Source organism: Prinia subflava, chromosome 3 (assembly GCF_021018805.1).
Source record: "Prinia subflava isolate CZ2003 ecotype Zambia chromosome 3, Cam_Psub_1.2, whole genome shotgun sequence".
Taxonomy (NCBI): Eukaryota; Metazoa; Chordata; class Aves; order Passeriformes; family Cisticolidae; genus Prinia; species Prinia subflava.
The window spans coordinates 18,620,485-18,639,035 of NC_086249.1; the positions used below are offsets into that span (position 1 = coordinate 18,620,485).

At 52.5% G+C, this 18,551-nt stretch overlaps 2 protein-coding genes across 2 annotated transcripts; one reads left to right on the forward strand and one right to left on the reverse strand.

Moving 5' to 3' along the window:
- Window positions 1–104: 104 nt before the first annotated feature.
- Window positions 105–15,654, reverse strand: CLSTN3 (calsyntenin 3). The gene is given in 19 exon segments (XM_063394121.1): window positions 105–980; window positions 1,064–1,281; window positions 2,635–2,770; window positions 2,894–3,039; window positions 3,625–3,795; window positions 4,888–5,114; window positions 5,580–5,728; window positions 5,911–6,068; window positions 6,852–6,908; window positions 7,964–8,126; window positions 8,206–8,318; window positions 8,604–8,873; window positions 9,495–9,680; window positions 10,326–10,475; window positions 10,783–10,991; window positions 11,466–11,661; window positions 12,622–12,744; window positions 15,449–15,617; window positions 15,619–15,654. Coding segments are annotated over 19 exon segments (3,048 nt in total). The 3' UTR covers window positions 105–809.
- A 633-nt stretch (window positions 15,655–16,287) lies between these two features.
- On the forward strand, window positions 16,288–18,036 carry RBP5 (retinol binding protein 5). The gene is made up of 4 exons (XM_063394179.1): window positions 16,288–16,497; window positions 16,757–16,935; window positions 17,405–17,506; window positions 17,880–18,036. Exons 1-4 carry the CDS (start codon window positions 16,425–16,427, stop codon window positions 17,931–17,933), a joined length of 408 nt encoding a protein of 135 aa, XP_063250249.1. The 5' UTR covers window positions 16,288–16,424; the 3' UTR covers window positions 17,934–18,036.
- Window positions 18,037–18,551: the final 515 nt, after the last annotated feature.

An 18,551-nucleotide genomic window follows, 5' to 3' on the forward strand; every position in this document is an offset into this window, starting at 1 on the left:
CCAACACTGAGTTCTGGGGAAGGCTACATTTTTCAAAGTGTTTACAAAGTATTTTGACTCTCAGAAAGGCAGGGGGTAGGGTGGTGAGTGATGTGTTTTTCTTGTTTCATCACATATGCTAAAATATGTAACCCTTCCCCGAGATAATATAGTAATTACTCTGGACAAGCTCCAGTTTCACATTGGAGGCTACACTACTTCTTTCCTTGGTTGTAGTGAAAAACTGCAGAAGTCCTGAATGTTTTATTTGAAATCCATTTATTTTAAAATCCACTTTGTTTCCTCATCTTTCTTACCTTCATTCATTTAGTATTAGGAGTATTGACAATTTTACAAAGCGACACAAAGCTGCAGTGGTTTGTTGGTTGTTGGTTGTTTTTTTTTTTTTTTTTTTTGGTTTTTTTTTTGCATGAAACGAGAATAAACCTCAATGACAACATTGAAAAAATATACAATATATATATATAATATCTGGGAAGGGGTTGTGAGAAACCCCACTCTGAGCCCTATGGCTGGCTCTGCCTTTCAGATTTCCATTCTTTCCAACACCTGCATCACAGTTTGAACTGTGCCACCATCATGTGTAAGTGCCCTAACACATGTTTCTGGAGAGCCAGATGGGGGGTCAATAATGTGGGGAACGTCCACAATGAGAATGGCAGAAGATGAAGGAACATGGGAGGCAGAAACGATCGGTGAGGGAGGAGCACATGTGTACACGGTGGGGCTGGAGAGAAGTTGAAAGTAAGACACCTCCTCCTTCCTGCCATATGTTTTGGGGGCATCCACGGGGCGGTGTTTTAAAGCTCCTAGTAGCGGTGAGAGACGTCACTTTTGCCGATGATGTGCCGGTCATTCATGTCACTGCTGTCCGGGGAGTCGGGTGTCTCCGAGTCGGTGCTGTCGTCGTCATCTTCCATGCCCTCGCCAGCTCTGCCCTCCACACTGCCTGCTGCCCTCTCCTGACAGCTCTGGTAGGACTAGGGAGGTGAGACACAGGGTAAGGGCAGGGTCTGACACCCCAGCTGCCCGCCCAGCCCCGGCCGCAGCGGCTGCTCCTCACCTCCATGGGGTTGACGATGATGGTGAGCGCCGAGTCGTCCCAGAACATGTCGCTCTCTTTGCCTCCAGCGCTGGCGTGCCCCGACTCAGCAGCCCCAGGGACCTCTTGCCCCACTCCCCGCCGGTGCAGGGAGTGGATGCGCAGGATGCCGAGGATCACCATAAGTGCCAGGAAGCCCACACACACCACGATGATGACAGTGGCAGCACTGGGGACCACTTTGAAGAGAGAATGCGAGAAGTTGTGCGTTTCCGTGCATTTCCAACCTGACATCCAGGAACTGAGATCCCTGGGCAGAGCTTGGGTTTTTAGTCTATGCAGGAACATAGCCTGACTTGTCTGTGCCCCTGGGCACAGGCAGTTCCTGTGATGTCAGCCTGACCTGTAGACTCTGCACATCTTTATCTGCAGAATTCACCAGAATATGTTGCACCCTATATATCTGTATCCTGCTCTTGAGAGGGAGAAATGCATGCTGGAGACAGCCTCTAAGGGCTCGAGGATGATTTTCAGAGAGTGTGATTTCTGTGCAAGCAGTAGAGAAAGCAAAAAGCCAAAAGATGCCTTTGTTGCACATGAAGCAGATGTGAATGCTGTGATGGACTTCCAGTTAGTGCTGTGGCAAAAGCCTGGCCTCTCCACAGGAGAAAACCTGAAATTCATCTAAGACCCTTAGCCTGACTCCCACGTGTTTGTTTTAGGCCTGTAGACTGAGCCTTAACTCCCCAGATAACCTGCAAAATCTATCTAGGCCCTCCACAAATTTGTTTATGTTCTGTTCAGCAGGGACAAGTTTGCTGCTGCCATCAGGCAGAGCTGGGGAAGGGAGAGGCAAAGGCTGGCACATGCACAGGCTGCCCCTGCAGTGCCAGCTGCAGGACTGGACCAGCTTGGGATCAGCGACTGCAGGAAACTGCAGCAAAAACTAGCTCAAAGGTGCCTTGCTTATTCCCCTATGACAGGGGACCAAAATGACTGTAACAAGTCCCAGAGCTTTCACAGTCCAGAAGGAATCGATTGGAGTGTGGGCATGCATGAGGCACAGGGCTACTGGCACAAACATCTAGTCTAGCTTTGAGGCTTCTCTCTCCTCAGTTTCAGGAGCAAGAATTCTCCTCTTGTCTCTGTGGTGCCATCTCCTGTATTTTCCTTGCTGACCACCACCTACTCCCATTTCTTTCTTTAGAGCAGTGGCAGTCTTGACTCACTTTTCTCTCCTGCTGTTGAATCTTCTTTCTGAAATTACTTTACACAAGTCTACACAGCGCCTTTGCAAGGTGCATGTATGAAGTCAGATTACAGTTATTCTTTTTAGACCCTCTGAGGTGTAGATTTCAGTCTGTTTCTACATCAAGAAAATAAATCCCACAAGATGGTTGAAGCATGCTCTAAAATACAATTTGACAAAGACAGTGGTCCACTGGCTAACGAGTGGAAGAGGGCAGTATAATGAGAACTTGATAATGGGTGCAGGGAGCCCGAGAGGAATCCTCCACTATAGATTCTGCCAGGATATCTGAAAATCAGCATCCTGATCTAAAGGAATAAACCCAAAAGATAGTGTTACATACTTGGGTTGCTGTGGGTGCTTGCCAAACTGTGCCCGGACAGCTCTGCAGGTAAATGATGGCCTCGGTGCACAAACTGCTGGGAGCTCAGAATATGGTTAGGATGAGCAGCTCGGTTCATGTTGTGGAGAACATTCACCTGCAGAAAGACCAGAGTGAGGGGACTCAACCCTGTATCCATGGCACATTGTATGCACTCCCATGCACCATGAGCTCCCCGTGCACACAGAAGAATCTCTGTGTGCATGTATCACTCTTGTACCTCGACAGTAAACTCATTGCTGGAGTAGCGTCCGTTCATCTCAGTGCAGGACAGGTGGAACTTCCTTTCATAGAGGGCAGCACCGTGGTTGATGTGGTAGGAGACCTGGCGCAGGATCTCCTCGTAAACCGCGATGCTCTCCACACCTGAGACAAGAAGAGAGGGGTGGGGTGAGGAAGGTCCAGCTCCAAAGTCACCTGACATCCTAACCCCGCAGCAACTAGAGGCTACTGAGGGATCCAAAGCAATGCTGGGTTCGTTAATTTTTGGAAGGCTCAGAGATGGAGCTGGCTGCAAAGGACCTGATGGAATCCCTGCTTGCATCGCCAGAACAAGTGGAAGGGAAGGAAGGATTGAGAGCAACAGCCCTGTTATGTTCTGGAGAGCACAAAAGTGTACCAGTCCACAGGCTGTGGCATATGTTGTCCCTGTCATGTCATGCAAAATGCTACTGACACCTGAGAACACCAAATCCCAAGGAGTAAGTCAGGAGGGGTGACACAAGCCTGGGTGAGAGCTGACACCATGTCCCAGTACTTTGTGCTGGAGGAAAAGCCACCTCCCCAAGGAAACGGTCTGTGACTTCCAAAGGCCAGGAGCTCAAGAAACGGTTACATCTCAGTGTCACAAAGTACACCAACACAACCTAAGGTCAAGTGCTTCTCCCAGTGATGCCTGACAGTCGGTGACAGAGGCATAACAAGCTAGCTGTGACCGTGGAGAGGACATACCTGTGATGGTCAGGTAGGCAGAGGTGTTAACGAGCTCCAGGCCCCGCTGCTGCAGCAGGGCCCCGTCCAGGAGCAGGTACTCCCTCTCTGGGTCCAAGTCATCTCCTACCAATGAGATCTCGCAGCCATCCAGGTTGTGCACAATCTCATCTGACATCCGTGTGTCTGTCACTGAGATGCAAACAGAAGGAAGATATGACCAGAAAGCCAGACAGCCATCGGAGAAGGAAGGAGTTACTCAGAAGGGTACCTGCTTACCTAAGAGTGCTCACATCATATGTAATTACTTCTCCTTCTCCACCTAGCACTGACCTTTAGTATAATCACTGTCAGTCTAATTACTTGTTGCAGGATGGTTCTAATGACATTATCTATGCACATAATAAAGTCACTTTATTTTGAAACAACATACTATTATCAGTCTGGTTCACGATAACACATCTTGGCTGTAAGGACTTTGTTATGACAGTGTGCAAATTAGGAACAACACTCACACATTCCCAGGCCCTGCATGCTTTTGAAAGCTTTTCCCTGTCTCACACTGTTGGTTACCATGGTTGAGACTTATCTTCTTTAAAATGGCAACCACATTGAATAACTATTCCTGCTTTCATCAGGATTGAGAACAATCTGCTCTTAAGTCAAGGAACTCATCATTGTATGAGGAAAGGCAAAGCTTCTAAACAGAAAAGTAGGAGCAAAACATCCCATTACCAGAACAAATATGAAAGAAGTGAATAGACACATAGAGCACAGACTGCAGAGAAATAATCTGAACATGACGGAAAGAAATTGAAGAACAGGATACTGTAGGGTGTGAGGAAACTGACTGGGGAATTCACAGGAATAAGTGAGGCAGGGAGAGAAGGGAACAAGAAGTAAGAAAAAAAAGCAGGACAGAAGGAAGTAGGATGAGACTCAGTAAGTGCAGGAGTAGAGAGAGTAACAGGCAGGACATCCATCCAGCACTGGATTCAATAAAGAGAAATGTAGGTAAAATGTAAAAGGGATTAGGAATGAACAGCCTGGGAAAGAATTAGGAGAGTGAGGCAAAGGAACTGAGTGGATAGAAAAAGTACAGGGAGGAGCAGAAAGGGATAAGAGCCGATTAGCCTACATATTGACAGACAATGTGCCTTGCTTCTAAATTTGTAAACTCTCGCTTTCGGGTGTAATTATAGGGGCTCTACTTCCTCTGCAGGACCACAACTCTCGTAGCTCTTTCCAGTTTGTCTCTTACACCTTGCCCTGTACTCCGCTCACCGGTACCGTGCCAGTTCTCATCCTTCTTGGCCTCCACCTGGTGAGAAATAGAGCAGGTGATCTGGAGGTTGGGGAACAGGGGAATTCCTTCTGGAGCCTCAAAGTCTGATGCAGGATGAGCAAAGTGAGCATTGCCACTCAGCAGGATCTGGGGGGCATCAGGCTGTAGCACCACAACATAGCCTTCCACATCAGGAATGGAGACACAGGACTCCTCACTGAAACACCTGAAGGAGAGCAGTAGAAAACATCACTTGCCCCAAGCTTCCAACAGCATTATAAAAAATCACCTCCTGCCCATTACTTCCAAGGGAGGGAATATTCTTTTTCCAGCAGTCTTCCTAAAGCTTCCCTACAGCCTGCTGTGCAAGGCAGAGACGTGTGATAGGAGTGACACCGCTGGGATCTGGTGACTTGGTCACACCAACAAACACAGAGAAAATTAAAACCAGTCCACAAGTGTGGAACAATGCGAGTGGAGGCAGAAGTTCTGCATAGGCACTAGGAGCCAGTACTACAGTATCCATTTGGATACTGGATAATTTATTTATTTTCAGGAAGATTTTTACCCATTTTGAAACCATCTTAAAATACAATTATTTTAAAACACAAAGTGAGCCAGTGTAACTTTAGTCAAAAGAGAGGCAACCCTCCTGCTGAACTGAGGCAGAGGCGCTGGTTTGCCCACTCACTTGACAGCAGTGGTGAGCCTGAGCGGCCGGACCCCAGGGGTAGCAAAGCGCAGTGAATTCATGTAAGCCACGTGCTGGATTGCGTGGTTGAAGGTTTCCACATCATCACCCTCCAAGGTGAGCAGGGACTGAGAGGGGTTCACGTGAACCTAGAGGTGGAAGAAAAGAAAATACTCATGGCTCCTTGGCAAATGACAGGAATCCAGGCTGAGAGAGACACATAGGAGAAAGGTGGGGAGCTATCTGAGGTGGGGGAGCAGGCAAAGTCCTGGGAAGCAAGGCTGGGGAGGAGAGTGGAGGAGACCCATGCAAGCTGGGCAGATGGGCATACCTTCATCCCTTTGCCCAGACTGTCGAAGTCACTGTAATCAAGCCCCTCACGGCAGGCATACAGGCATTCAATAACCTCCCGGCTCTCCAAGCTACCAGGGCGCACAGTGAAGCCAGCCAAGTAACCATGGAAGTAGTGGTGTATCGACAGAGGATCTCCTGAGGGAAACATGGGAGGTGGAGGGTGTGAGACACACGGCGAGGAAGAGAGCAAAACCACAGAAGCAACAGTGTGAGGGCCATGCAGAGGTAAGGGAGGTAGAGACACACAGAGTGGGGCATGGGGCATGGAAAAGCCCAGACAACAAAAGCGACAACGTGAGGGACATACAGATGTTAAGGGAGGTAGAGAGGGACAGAGGGTTGCACAGGATATGGAAAAGCAAAGACAACAAGAAGACAGGGGATGCTGAGGAAAGGAGATGAAAAGTTTTGAAATTCCAGATGGGGGAAAGCAAGAAAACCAGACCGACAAAAAGACGAGGGCTGTGAACGGTGGGTAGCATAGAGAAGTTTCTATTAAACTGCTGAATGCCAGATGGGAACAATTTCTTGTCCCCTTCCCATTCTGCTTCCTGTGAGGGCTTGTAAAAGAAACTACACATTCCACAGATAGTTAGGGATGAGGTGACATCTCCTGATGTCTCTAATGGCTATTGTGTTCTTCAGAGACCAGCTTTAATGATCAGGCATGAGCACTCTTTCTCCACACAGAAAGCACACTCCAACTCTCAAGGCAGGTTGCAGTCCTTCCATCAGCCTTTTCATGCCCCACAGGTACCCAGGAATCAAGGACCAATCTGCCAAATAAGGGGTTTCCTCCCAAGGCAGTGGGAGGTGGCAGGACAGGACTGGGGAAGCTGTATGAGGAAGGCACCATGCAAGAAGTAACAGTCATGCATAGTAAGAGGGGAAGAGACCCATCTTCTTTCTTTTCCCTACCTTGCACAGAATCAGTGGCGTTCTCGCTTCCTTTGGTTTTCTCTTTGTTTTTTTCCTCTGCAAAAGGAGAACATCCAGATGAGCAATGAGGCATTGGAAGATGGTAGTTACAGGGTCAGACAAGTATCTACACAAGGGCCTGCATTGGCCAGTCCACAAGAACAGTGCCAAGCAGTGCACCCTTCAGAGACAGCACATCATAGATGACGGAGGGCAGAGCTCCTCTCATGAAGCAGACGGTGAGACTGTGGGATGAGTAACTGACTTAAGGGAGAAACTATAGCATTGGCAGGTTTTCAGTCTTTCCCCAGTGTTATCTATTTTGGGAATTAGCCATGTTAACAATAAGCTATGTTCTCAACATCCCTTAGAGACTCAGATAGCTCCAGGAGAGGGTCCCAAACCGATTATTTTTGGTTGTCCGCAAAACACCAATCAAGAGAACACAGAGCTGTGGGAAGATCTCTGACCTCAGAGAAGCAGCAGTACAGCAAAAGATTTGATCTTGCTAGAAATTTCTGCTGGAGTGAAGGCAAGCAGTAGGCAAATTCCTTTAGTTCTGTCCTGCTTCAATCTTTTAGGAGAACTGAAGGATATGAGAAATGCAGCCTTGCATCTCCACAGAACAGGTTTTAATCCAGTAGTGGCCTAACTTTGTTCCTAACCTGATTTTTGTCTTTCAACCCAATTCCTGTACAGAAGGATTTATGACCTTTTCATACAGACCCTCAAGACAGAGAACTCCCCATCAACACAATCAGCAGCATAAATAGTACTGCTTGCTTTCTGGTGACAGGCTTTGATAGAAACGCCAGTGCCTGAATGAGGTACAGAGTTTCAACTCTCCTCTGTCTGAAAGTTGGCTATCCATTGCATATCCTATGGTTATTGTCCAGGAAGCTGCCCGTGTCACTTTTCCCTGAGCTGTTACTACCTTGGTCCACGAGGAAGGAAGGAGCCACGCAAGCTTTGATGCCGAGAAGGCCAGATGGCTGCAGCGTGGTTTGCATCATTTAGCATTGGATGGTGTTCCTTTCACCTCTCCTGGGTCTCCCTCCACCCCCTTTTTCTCCCCCATGAGGACGGGCATGGTTTGGGGAGCGGGCACTCACCGGCCCAGCAGGCCCCGATCATGAGGGACGGCTCCGGGCGCGGCGGGTGGATGAGGCCGTTGTCGTGGATCAGGGCCGGGTCGTAGGAGACGCCATCCACGTACAGCGTGACCGTGGGGAACTCCAGGTTGAGGGCGTAATGGTGCCACTCATCATCGCAGACCTGCGGCGGGCAGCGGAGCACAGCGTCAGCAAGGGACAGAAGGACAAGGGACACGGGGAGGATGCAAACCCTTCCTCACCTGCTCGAGCTTCCAGAGGAATTTCACAGGCCTGGCGCTTTCCAGCAACGGCCAGTAGAGGAAAGAAATCCGGCAGCCATGCACAGCCAGAGAGTAGTGCGAGTAGCCATCCTCTGCCAGGGACAAGCACAGGGAGTTAGGCTCCAAGCAGTCCCACTGGCCAGAACCCAGAAGCCCACGCTGCCATGCATAACCAGCACTGCACCCAGCACCATGTGCTCAAAGGAGGCTCAAGCACCCCGAGGAAAACGGACACCTAAAGAAGCTGTGTCCCCAAGGAGGAACCCCAGCCCAAGCCCTGCTTTGGAACATCAGACATTTACCCCTGCAGGGACAATCCCTTCTGAGGAGTTAAATGGCAGTGGGCAGAAGTGTCACCGCCCCAGGAGAAGTCTCACCGCTCCGCACTGTACTGCAGATCACCGTCTCCTCTTCCCGCCGGCCTTTGCTGGGCACCACGGCGTGCTTCATCCACACGGACAGGGTGAAGTGGTCACTCAGCCCCTCGTGCCCGTTCGGTCCATTCACCACAGGCACCTGGGCGGCCTGGCTGCCATTGAACCAGTAGATGAGGCTGCTGTCCTGGCTGTAGTGCACCGAGAGCCGCGCCGTCCAGTTTGCTGTGGGGCTAGGCACTGGCAGCAGGTCGATCTCTCCTGAGGCAGCACCTACCAACAAGGGAAGGAGTCAGGAATGCTGGCATGGGAGAATAAGGAGCCTGAGAACAGGGGATCAGACAAAGCGGGCACTGGAAACCTCACTGTAAGGTGTCAGTGCACAGGGAGATGACGAGCTGCCTGAACGCCTTCTCCTATCTGGAGAAGAATGGTGACTTTTTGTTCAGGGCTGAGGGAAGTCCCACAGACTCTGCACAGCGGGACAAAGCACAGAAATCTCTGGCTTCCCAGCAAGGAAAGCACAGGTAGTCCTTTATAAAACTAGAAAGTTGTGGAAGTGTTCAGTGCCAGGCTGGGTGAGACTCTGAGCAACCTGGCCTAGTGCAAGGTGTCCCTGTCTCTGGCAGGGATGTTGGAACTAGAGAATCTTTAAGGTTCCTTCCAGTCCGAACCACTCCATGACTCCATGAGATATGTGCAGGAACACCAGTTGCCCCTCAATGCAACCCACAAGCTCGGTGTCCTCCCACCCCAGTGACCAGAGCAGACGTGAGGAATGCGTCCCCCGGCACCTCCGCTGTGTGAGGCTCAGCTACCGCAGGGAATCCCTCCAGAGGGAGGGGCAGGGTGCTGTGCCACAGCCGGCCTCAGCCCAGGAAAGAGCCAACTCACCACAGAGTTTGCGCAGTGACTTCTCAGAGTAGTTATCCCGGTCACAGCCCTTGGCCACATGGTTTGTCTGCAGCTCCACTGTGGCCTGGATGTTCCACAGCGGTTCATCACAGGTCTCCAGGTGAATGGTGGGGAAGAGCGCCAGGCTGCCTGCTCCGGGGGTGTACTCGATCCTCTTGTTCCAGCCTAATGGAAAGGAGGGAAAGAGAGGGATTGGGAGCTGCCAAGGACACAGGGCCAGAACAGCTGGCATACACACAAGTGGCATCTCTGGACTAGTCCAAATTTTTGGCCCTTGCCACATTGGAAACACAGTTTTATGCAGCTGGCATCAACGCATGGGAAGATTTCCTAGAAGCACAGAGTCCAAGGTCCCAGCTTCTACAGCTTCTATTGGTGTGTCATCATTCTGTGGTTGGTCAGTCTCTCTTATCAGGCAGAGTAGGTATTTAGCTGTGTTGATTTTCCCTCAATTCTAATGGACTGAGGTAAACCCACAGGAACATGACACCACTGGAAAAGCCAAATATCTTCCAGAAGACCAGCCCCCAAAACAATCTTTGCTGAATACAGTCTATGAGTCTTATCAAACACATGGCAGTTCACAGTAATCCAAGGAATGAATTTCCAATGTTAAAATTTACCTTTCAGTGGCTTTGCAACAGACTTAGACATCTGCCGCATCCCCTGATGGAGACAGGTTGGTGCCAGAACTGAACCATATATATGGGCACACAAATTTATATGTGTATATACAAACATTTGTGATGAGCAGGACTGAGTAGTAGCTGAGCAAAAGTGAAGAGACAAATGTGTTTGGAGGTTTCATACCCTGCCAGCTGGGCTTGCAGGTGGGTTTCACCTGGATTTCCACTTCAGCATCATCAGAAGCCCTCTTCTTTCCACAGTCATAGGCTGTCACTGTGAATTTGTAGACACGATCCGCACTGTACTGCAGCTTCTCCGTGTTCTCAATGTTCCCTGGTTTGCAAAACAAAGAGATCAAGGTAGAGGACAGGCAGTCTCCTCAAAGACCTTCCTTCTAAAAATCACTCATATCTTTGATCAATGACAAAAACAACCAAAAAGAAGAGTTGAGTCACTCTGCCCAGTGTCACTTTGTAACAAGGTATAGCATCCCACAAAATGGATGCTGCTGCTCTCACCAGGTCAGATCAGCAGTGCTGTAAAATTTATATAGCACAGCTCTGCCTTCAAATGGGGCTGGCAGAGAAGGAGCAGAGCAGGACAAAGGGGTGATGTGCACATGGAGGGTGAGGACTCTTACCGTCATTGTCAATGAGGAAGGGAATATTGGGGGTCAGGATCTCATAGTAGCAGATCTGGCTGTACTGCGGCGAGCAGTCGCCGTCGATGGCCTCCACGCGCAGGATGCGGTCATACAGCTTTCCCTCCGTCACCGCCACGCGGTACAGCTTCTCCACAAAGACGGGAGCAAACTCATTCACGTCGTTCACTCGAACGTGCACCGTGGCCCTGACGCAGACAGACAGCAATAAGAACTGATGGGCTCATTCGGAGCCATGCACCACCTGAATTTCAAAGTCATTCTTTCAAAGTGCACCACTCTGATTTCCAGCTGTCAAAAGCAAGGGCAAGGAAAGACACCTTGATTTCAGTGCAGCAATGTTGTCACACAGGTGCTGGGACAATGGTTTCCAACCACTCAGAAAGAGCAAAAGGAATAATGATGCAATCTGGACCTCCTACCTATATGCAGCAACGTAAAACACCACTTTTAGAAACTGCTGTCAAATAGCCCTCATTTCTGTACTCACTCGTGACAGTCAGCGACCTTTTCTCTTTGGGTCTTCTTAGCATGTTGATTTACAATATCATGGCTAGAGAAAAATACTTCTGGCTAAAGGAAGTGTTTCCACAGCACCTTTCCTTTGCATTTTTGTCACAGATCACATTTTGTAGCATGCAGTGATGTCTGCATGAACTTACTTGTGTGATTTTTTGGTATTTGCTCCATCAGGTCCCTCTCCACAGTCATAGGCCTGGATGGTAAATGTGTGCTCCTTATGTGCTTCACAATCCACTGGTTCCTTGGCCCGGATCAGTCCCTCTCCTGTAGCTTTGTCCAGGATCACAGCTTCAAAAGGTACCCCTGACCCATGGATCCTGAAGCCACAGATTTCCCCTGGTACACACAAAAACAGAGACAAAGAGGAGAAAGAAAAGGACTGAGGAGAGTACATTACACCCCTTGCTTTCCTTCCCCACGTTTTCTTCCTTTCTAACTTATACTTTCCATTCTCCCCCATTATCATCCTTCATTTTGAGCAGTTTTTGGTTCCGTAGGAGTTCCTCCTGCTATCCCTTACAGCCATTAATGGTGCAGATTGCCATCTACTGGAGAATACTCCCACGGCAAGGAGTCCTGACCAGCATCACCAAAGATTGAAGGTTACAAGGCTCAAGCTACATTTATTAATGCTACACAGCCACAGTCCTGGGGGAGCACCTTATTTCTCCTCTGCATTCCTCAGGGAGGCAAAACAGGCCATACACTGCAGATAGCCAGAGCAGGAAGATCCACGATGCCTCATCCACCCACACATGCAGGATGCGCAGAGTACCGCAGGGAACTGCAGATAGGGTCACCTGAACCCTAAACTTCAGCTCACACGGACCACATTTCCTCTCCCAAAGCTGAGAAAGAATGCCTGAGGAAACTCCAGGCATGGCCTAGGCAAGCACTAGGAACACAACCATTGAGGGCCTCGCCTGTTGTTCGGGGGATTTGTGCTCACTGTGAGGGGACGTAGCACTGCCAAGGAAGTGTGCCCTACCAGCTTTCTCCAGGACTCACAGACACAGCACTGTGCATGTGATCTTTGGAAATAGCAGAACTGCGTCAAAAAGTAGCTGGCTCCACCCTCAGTTCCTCTCCCTAAGGAAACAGCTCACAGCATCCTAAATCAAGCTGTGCCCAAATTGCCTCCAGACTTCACTAGGGACCTCCTCCGGAACAAGGTTTGGAGGTGACTGTTTCCTGAAGAGAGGTAGGATCCAGCACAGGGATGAATGTCACTGTGTCCCTGCCTGTCCGTGAGCATGTCCCTGCCTTCCACGCTGGCCAGAGCTGTTCCCCACCTACCTGCATAGCGCAGTGGGGCATCCTTGTCCAGCGCAAACAGCGGCGGGTTCAGCAGGACGGTGTTGTCATTCTCCATGACAATGCCCTGGTACTCGGCTTCAATCCATGGTTTGTGCTTGTTGGCTGAGGCAGATTTGGGGTAAGGGATGGAGGACAGGAATGTATTAGCCACCAACTGCAGATTCAGTAGGAAAAGCGAAGAATTTCATCCCCTGGCAAGTAACAACCACCCCTCACCACCTTCTTCTCCAGAAATAAAGACGTCTAAAATAGGCTGGGAGAAAAAAAGTTATCTTTATTTAGTTCTACTCATGGGAGACCTCTTCAGAAACAATGTGTTCCTTCTTGTGTCCTCATTACTACCTTTCCAGAAATATGTGGAGAGACACCTGGGTGCCCAGAAAAAGCTGGAGCAGTTAAAAAACAAAGTGAACTCAAGAGGCAGAAGTAGCCTCAGCCCGGAGACAGATTCCAAATATGAAACCCTTTAGCTCAATGAAGCCATAATGAAAGGATCCAGCCTACTTCTTCCCTTGGGGTATGCCCAGGGGACAATGCACCCACTATCACTTCTGCCTTGCACTCTCTAGACTAAGGCCCAGGACCTACATAGACATGCCCAGGAACACCTTCAGTCAGCCATCCATGCCCATAACAACCTATTCTGAGAGTCCCTTGCTCTTTCTTTCCCCACTCCATGGTAAGCACCATATTCCTTTGGCCCCTCCTTGCTAATGCCGTTGGCTGGAGCCCAGCCAGGTTTGGCATGGAGGCAGCAGCCAGCAGGAGGCTCTGAAAAATGTCACAGGCCCAGAAATAGCAAATTAATCTTTATCACACAGGCTCCGGGGCAGGGAAAGGGAGAAATAAAGGGGTGAGGGGGAGAGAAGGGGAGGGGATAGGAGGGGAGAGAGAGAGAAAAAATCATTATAAATTACAAACCCCTCCCCCATGCCCACTCCCTGCCAAATGGGCCTCCGAGATTATATTACATGGCCTAGTTACAACCCCCATTCCCAGATAATCCCCCACTCTCCCACCCCCTGGAGACCAAGATTTATTACAACCCAGCAATACTTTGAGCACAGCATGGCTCAGAGCTGGTGGGGAGTAGGATACAGAGCCATTCCCCTCAAGGGCACTACTTCCAATATGTTGAATCCATCCTCTGTAGCAGTGTCCTCTGAAAGGCCATACTGGCATGGCCTCCTGCGTTGACTCACAAGGGGCAGCATCCTGTGCAACCAAGCATTTGTGCATTTTGGGGCCAGAGGGTGCTGCCAGGGGTGGCTGGGGGCCCAGCAGGCAGGGTGACAGGTCAGCGAGGGGATGTCTCAGCAGGGCAGAGCAGGCAGATCCAGCCTGGCGTGGCAGCGAAGAGCGTGGGTTGGCACTTCTCCACCACCGTATTGATTGAGATTATAAAGCATTGCGTAGGAAGCCCAGAGAAACATCCACCCTGCTCAGTATGCAGGTGGAATCCTCCCTGTGTGCAAGCGCCCGCGTCTCCCCCTGCCCCTCCATTGTCCCCTCCAGATTCCATTCTGTTCCAGCCCTATCCATGCGCCACACCACCGAGGTGGGGATCCAGAGCTATAAATGCCAAATGTGCCCTGTTGCTGGGGTAACAAGCTGATGGCACAGAGATAAATCCTTTGCTGCATCCACCTGCAACTTGGGAATCACCAATCTGATTTCTCGGGAAACGAGTTGTTGGAGAATAGAAAAACATTTTAGGAATATTTTTAGGACGCGGACTCCTACCAGGATACAGACTCCCACCAGCTTCAAGAAAGCTCCCGTCAATCTAATATAATTTGCCAAAGGTGGGTAGATGTTTCCGAGTGCAAATTCACAAAGGAGAGGGAGAATCCAGAGCACGAGGGGCCTTTCCTTGCCACCGAGCCCCATGGAAGCAGAGCAGGACAAATAAATGCCCCTGCCAATGTCAGGGTACACACAGCCCTGCGGTGCACCTGCCCCACAGCCCTGACTCTTCCAAGGCACGGAAAGCACCCTAAGGCGTCACATCCCCCGATGAGCCCAGAGTCCTTCAAATGTTTACAGATCTTCCCACCCTGTCAGATTACCAACACACTGACTCCCCTCGGATGAATCTCTCACGTTTGTCTCTACAGCCACGGATCTAGAAACCTACATCTTTCTCCATCACTCCGTGAGCTCAAAGAACATCTGCATTCAGAACGTTACAGCTGTAGCGCTGGGGTGGTTTGGGGGTCTTTTATCTTTATGACATAGAATACATAAAATCAACCTGCATCGTTAATGCATAACTGTACATAAACAGTTCCTATTGACAGATTGTAGATGGATGAACTAGGACTGGAAGATGGAGCTAGGGAATGCCTTTTATGAACTGCAGGGGTCTGTGGAGAAACAACATATTCTCTCTCAGCATGCCATGGAAGGGATGGGAATCTAAATCCACCCAGCGATAACTAAACAAAAAGCAAGACAAGTGGGTGGAAAAGGGGAAAACGCGAGGGGAGCGCTAGGAGACGAAAGAATGGAGAAAAAAAAGCGGTGGTAGGATGACAGATGGACAAAGTAGAGAATGGGGATAGGATGGCATGAGGGCGCCCGAAGGGGCGAAGAAAGCCGGAGCCGCCGGGGAACGCGGAGATGCCCCGACAAAAACGTGCCGGGCGAAGGCGGCGGGCAGCGCGGAGCCGCACCGCCACGGCGGCGGCGGATGGACGAGCCGCGGCCACCGCGTCCCTGCAGAGCCCCTCCGCGGGGCTGCCGGGGGTCCCAGCGGAGCGCCCGCCGCCGCCCGGGACCGTGCCCGCGGCGCTCCGCCGCTCACCTTTGTTGGAGGCGCTGCCGGGCAGCGCGGCGCAGAGGCAGAGCAGAGGGAGGAGGACGGCGGCGCGGGGCCGAGGGTCGCCCATCGCGGCGGCGGCGGGTCCCGGCAGGACCCACGCCCTCGCTCCCGCGGCGGCGGCGCGCAGGGACGGCGGCACCTCCGGCAGCGGCTCCGGCCCCGCCCGGCCCCGCCCCGCACTGCAGCATGACGTCACGGGCGGCGGGGGGCGCCGCCAATGCGCGCGGCCGCCGCGCCAGGTGCCGCGGGACCGGGATGCGGGACAGGGATGCGGGACAGGGATGCGGGATAGGGATGCGGGACAGGGATGCGGGACCGGGATGCGGGCGGGGCGCGTCGGCCGCTCCTCGCCTCCCCACTGCGGGCCAGGCGGTCCGCGGAGCGCGGCGACGGTTGCGGGCGCCTGCCCGAGGAGGGGGAAAGCTTCGACCCCGGGGCGGCTGAGGGACGAGGAGGGCGTGGAGATCAGGGGGATGCGGGGGCGAGGGGCTGCACACCGCTCGGCAGGGCGGAACTGCCGGCTTTCCGCCGCCTCTCCTCGACGGGCTGTCCGCGCCGTGGGGAGCGCAGGCCGGGGCAGTGCACTCGCAGCCACCGGCGTCACGGTGTGAGGAAGGGCCGGAGAGGGAGAGTTCCTTGCCGCTGGTTGGAAGTCCAGAGTTAAATACGAGCAGCCCCCGAGGAGGGCGGAGGGTGAGGAGGTGACCCGCCGTCCCTTCGTCCTGCCCAGGCGAGGCGGAGATGCTGGAGCAGGGGCCGTCCCGGCCCTTTCCGCACCCCCCGGCGCGGGGACTCTTACTGCGGCGGGGGACGCGGGGACCCGGCCGCCCCGCAGCGCTCCCCGCACCGCGGGACAGCGAGCGGCCCGCCCGGAGAGCCAGCCTGGTCGCGGCTCCGCGCCTGCCCGCCTCCTTGCGCTCTTTGCTCCCCGCCGCCCGTCGCGTCCCTCTGGCCCGGGATGCCTCCCAACCTCACCGGCTATTACCGCTTCGTCTCCCAAGAGAACATGGACAATTACCTGCGGGCTTTAGGTAACGCTCCCCCCTCCATCGCGCTCCCTCCTCCCCTTTAGTTCTGTTCTGTGTCTCCAAAAGTTTAGAGTCGGATAGGGGAAAGAGAAAGGGAACGGGGAATCCTCTGGTTTTTCTGTCTTCTTCCATCGCTTTTGCGCTGTAGTAGTAGAGGAAAAGAGGTACCATGGCTGGTGCTCCTTGGCTAAAAGAGTGGAGTAGCTCTACTGGAGAAGGGACTCGGTTCGTACACACATCTCCCCTCTCTCTCATCCTCTAGATATCAACGTGGTCCTGCGAAAGCTGGTCTGCCTACTGAAGCCGGACAAAGAGATTATCCACACGGGAGATCACATGGTCATCCGCACTATCACCTCCCTGCGGGACTATGTTATGGATTTTGACCTGGGAGTCCAGTTTGAGGAAGACCTGGGACCCGTGGATGGACGCAAGTGCCAGGTGAGAAACCCAAGCAGTGCAGTTTCACAGGGGACTGGGGTGTGCTAAGGAGTTCAGGAACTTGCTTAGCTTTTGACTCAATAACTAGATGAGAACCAAGCCCAGAGCTGGCATGTCCCTGCAGGTCCAGGAGTAAGTAAGTGGTTCTATGAGTAAATCCCTCCCTGCAAAGAGAATGAGCAGCAAAGAGCCAGAAACCAGTTCTCTGGGATCCGAAGGATATTATCCTTTGGAGCAAAGCCCTGAAAAGATAGAATGTCAGCCCACTTGGCAGAACACTGTTGTTGCACTTGGAAGCCAGAGGGTCATTCACCTCCCACAAAGACCATCTGTCCCAAGGAACCACCAAAGAAACACCAGATCGGGGGTTGCATTTGAAGTTGTGTCGGAGAGGAACAGCCAGTGTCATCGCTGGAAACGTGTATCACCCACTTGTCTCGAGACCGTCTTCCCCTCTCCTTCCTTTCAGACCACCGTCTCCTGGGAGGGCGATCAGCTGGTGTGTGAGCAGCTCGGAGAGAAGAGGAACCGAGGCTGGAGGCACTGGCTGGAGGGGGACCAGCTGCACTTGGTGAGGAGGGGTCCAGTGCAGCTTGCAAAATCCCAATCACAGCGAGTGGGGGGACACAGTGTGGGTGCTGTTGGCTCTGAACCAGCCCTGCAGTTTCCTTCCACCTTCTCTCAGACTTCATCCCCGGCTCTGCGGGGGTAGCCACCGCTTCACACAAACATCCGCCTCCAGGGTTTAAAAGTTAAACTCAAAAGTTAAACAGTTCAACAAAGGCGATGTCCCTTCCCTGCCCTGCAGCCAGAACCACAGGGGCTTTGGGAGGGTCGGCAGTGGGTCAGCGTGTGGCCTGCGAGGCTCCAGCCAGCAGCGGGATGCCTGGGGAGAGAGAGGAGGGGATCCAACCTAAACTCCTCTTTTGCCCCCCCTTTCCCAGCGCATGACTGCTGAAGACGAGGTCTGCGTCCAGGTTTTCCAGAAGGTGAAGTGAGCTCTCCCCGCAGAGATGCCCGGACGGGACCCGCGCTGCCGAGCGCGAGAAAGAAAAAGAAACAAGACCCGAGCGAGCCGAGCCCCCCCGTAGCAGTGTGTTTTCTTGGGCCTCGCCCACCGCCCGGCAGCGCCGCGCCGCCGGGGGTCACGGCTGGGCCGGGCCGGCGGGGGGCGGGAGGCGGGCCGGGCCGGGCCGGGGCGGGGAGGGCGCCGGGCTGGCGGAGGCTCCTTTCAGAATAAGAGCGGCGGGGAGGAGCGGGGCGGGGGCTGCCCCGCCGCCGGCCCGGCCCCCACGCTCCTCCGGCCGCCCCCACCGCGGGCGAACCCCGCGGTGCCCTCCGGGGATGGGGGAGTCGGTGCCCGAGTGGGCAAGGGTAGCTCAGGCTGCTCTGCAGCCTCCACCTGCCGTCTTCTGTGGTCCTCTGGGGATGCTACATTCGTCCCGGGGTCGTGGGATCATAGAATGATGGAATGGTTTGGGTTGTCAGGATGTTGAAGATCATTTAGTTCCAGGCCTCCCCATTCCTTCCCTGCCACCATGGAATTCAAGAAGAATTTCTTCAGGGAAAGCACTGTCAAGCATTGAAATGGAGTACCCAGGGAGGTGGTGGAGTCA

Bases quoted from the DNA above. Each gene is read 5' to 3' on its own strand.
- RBP5 (XM_063394179.1), top strand. From the start codon at position 16,425: ATGCCTCCCAACCTCACCGGCTATTACCGCTTCGTCTCCCAAGAGAAC. The intron at 16,936-17,404 runs GTGAGAAACCCA...CCTTCCTTTCAG, and splicing joins TGGATGGACGCAAGTGCCAG to ACCACCGTCTCCTGGGAGGG. The intron at 17,507-17,879 runs GTGAGGAGGGGT...CCCCTTTCCCAG, and splicing joins AGGGGGACCAGCTGCACTTG to CGCATGACTGCTGAAGACGA.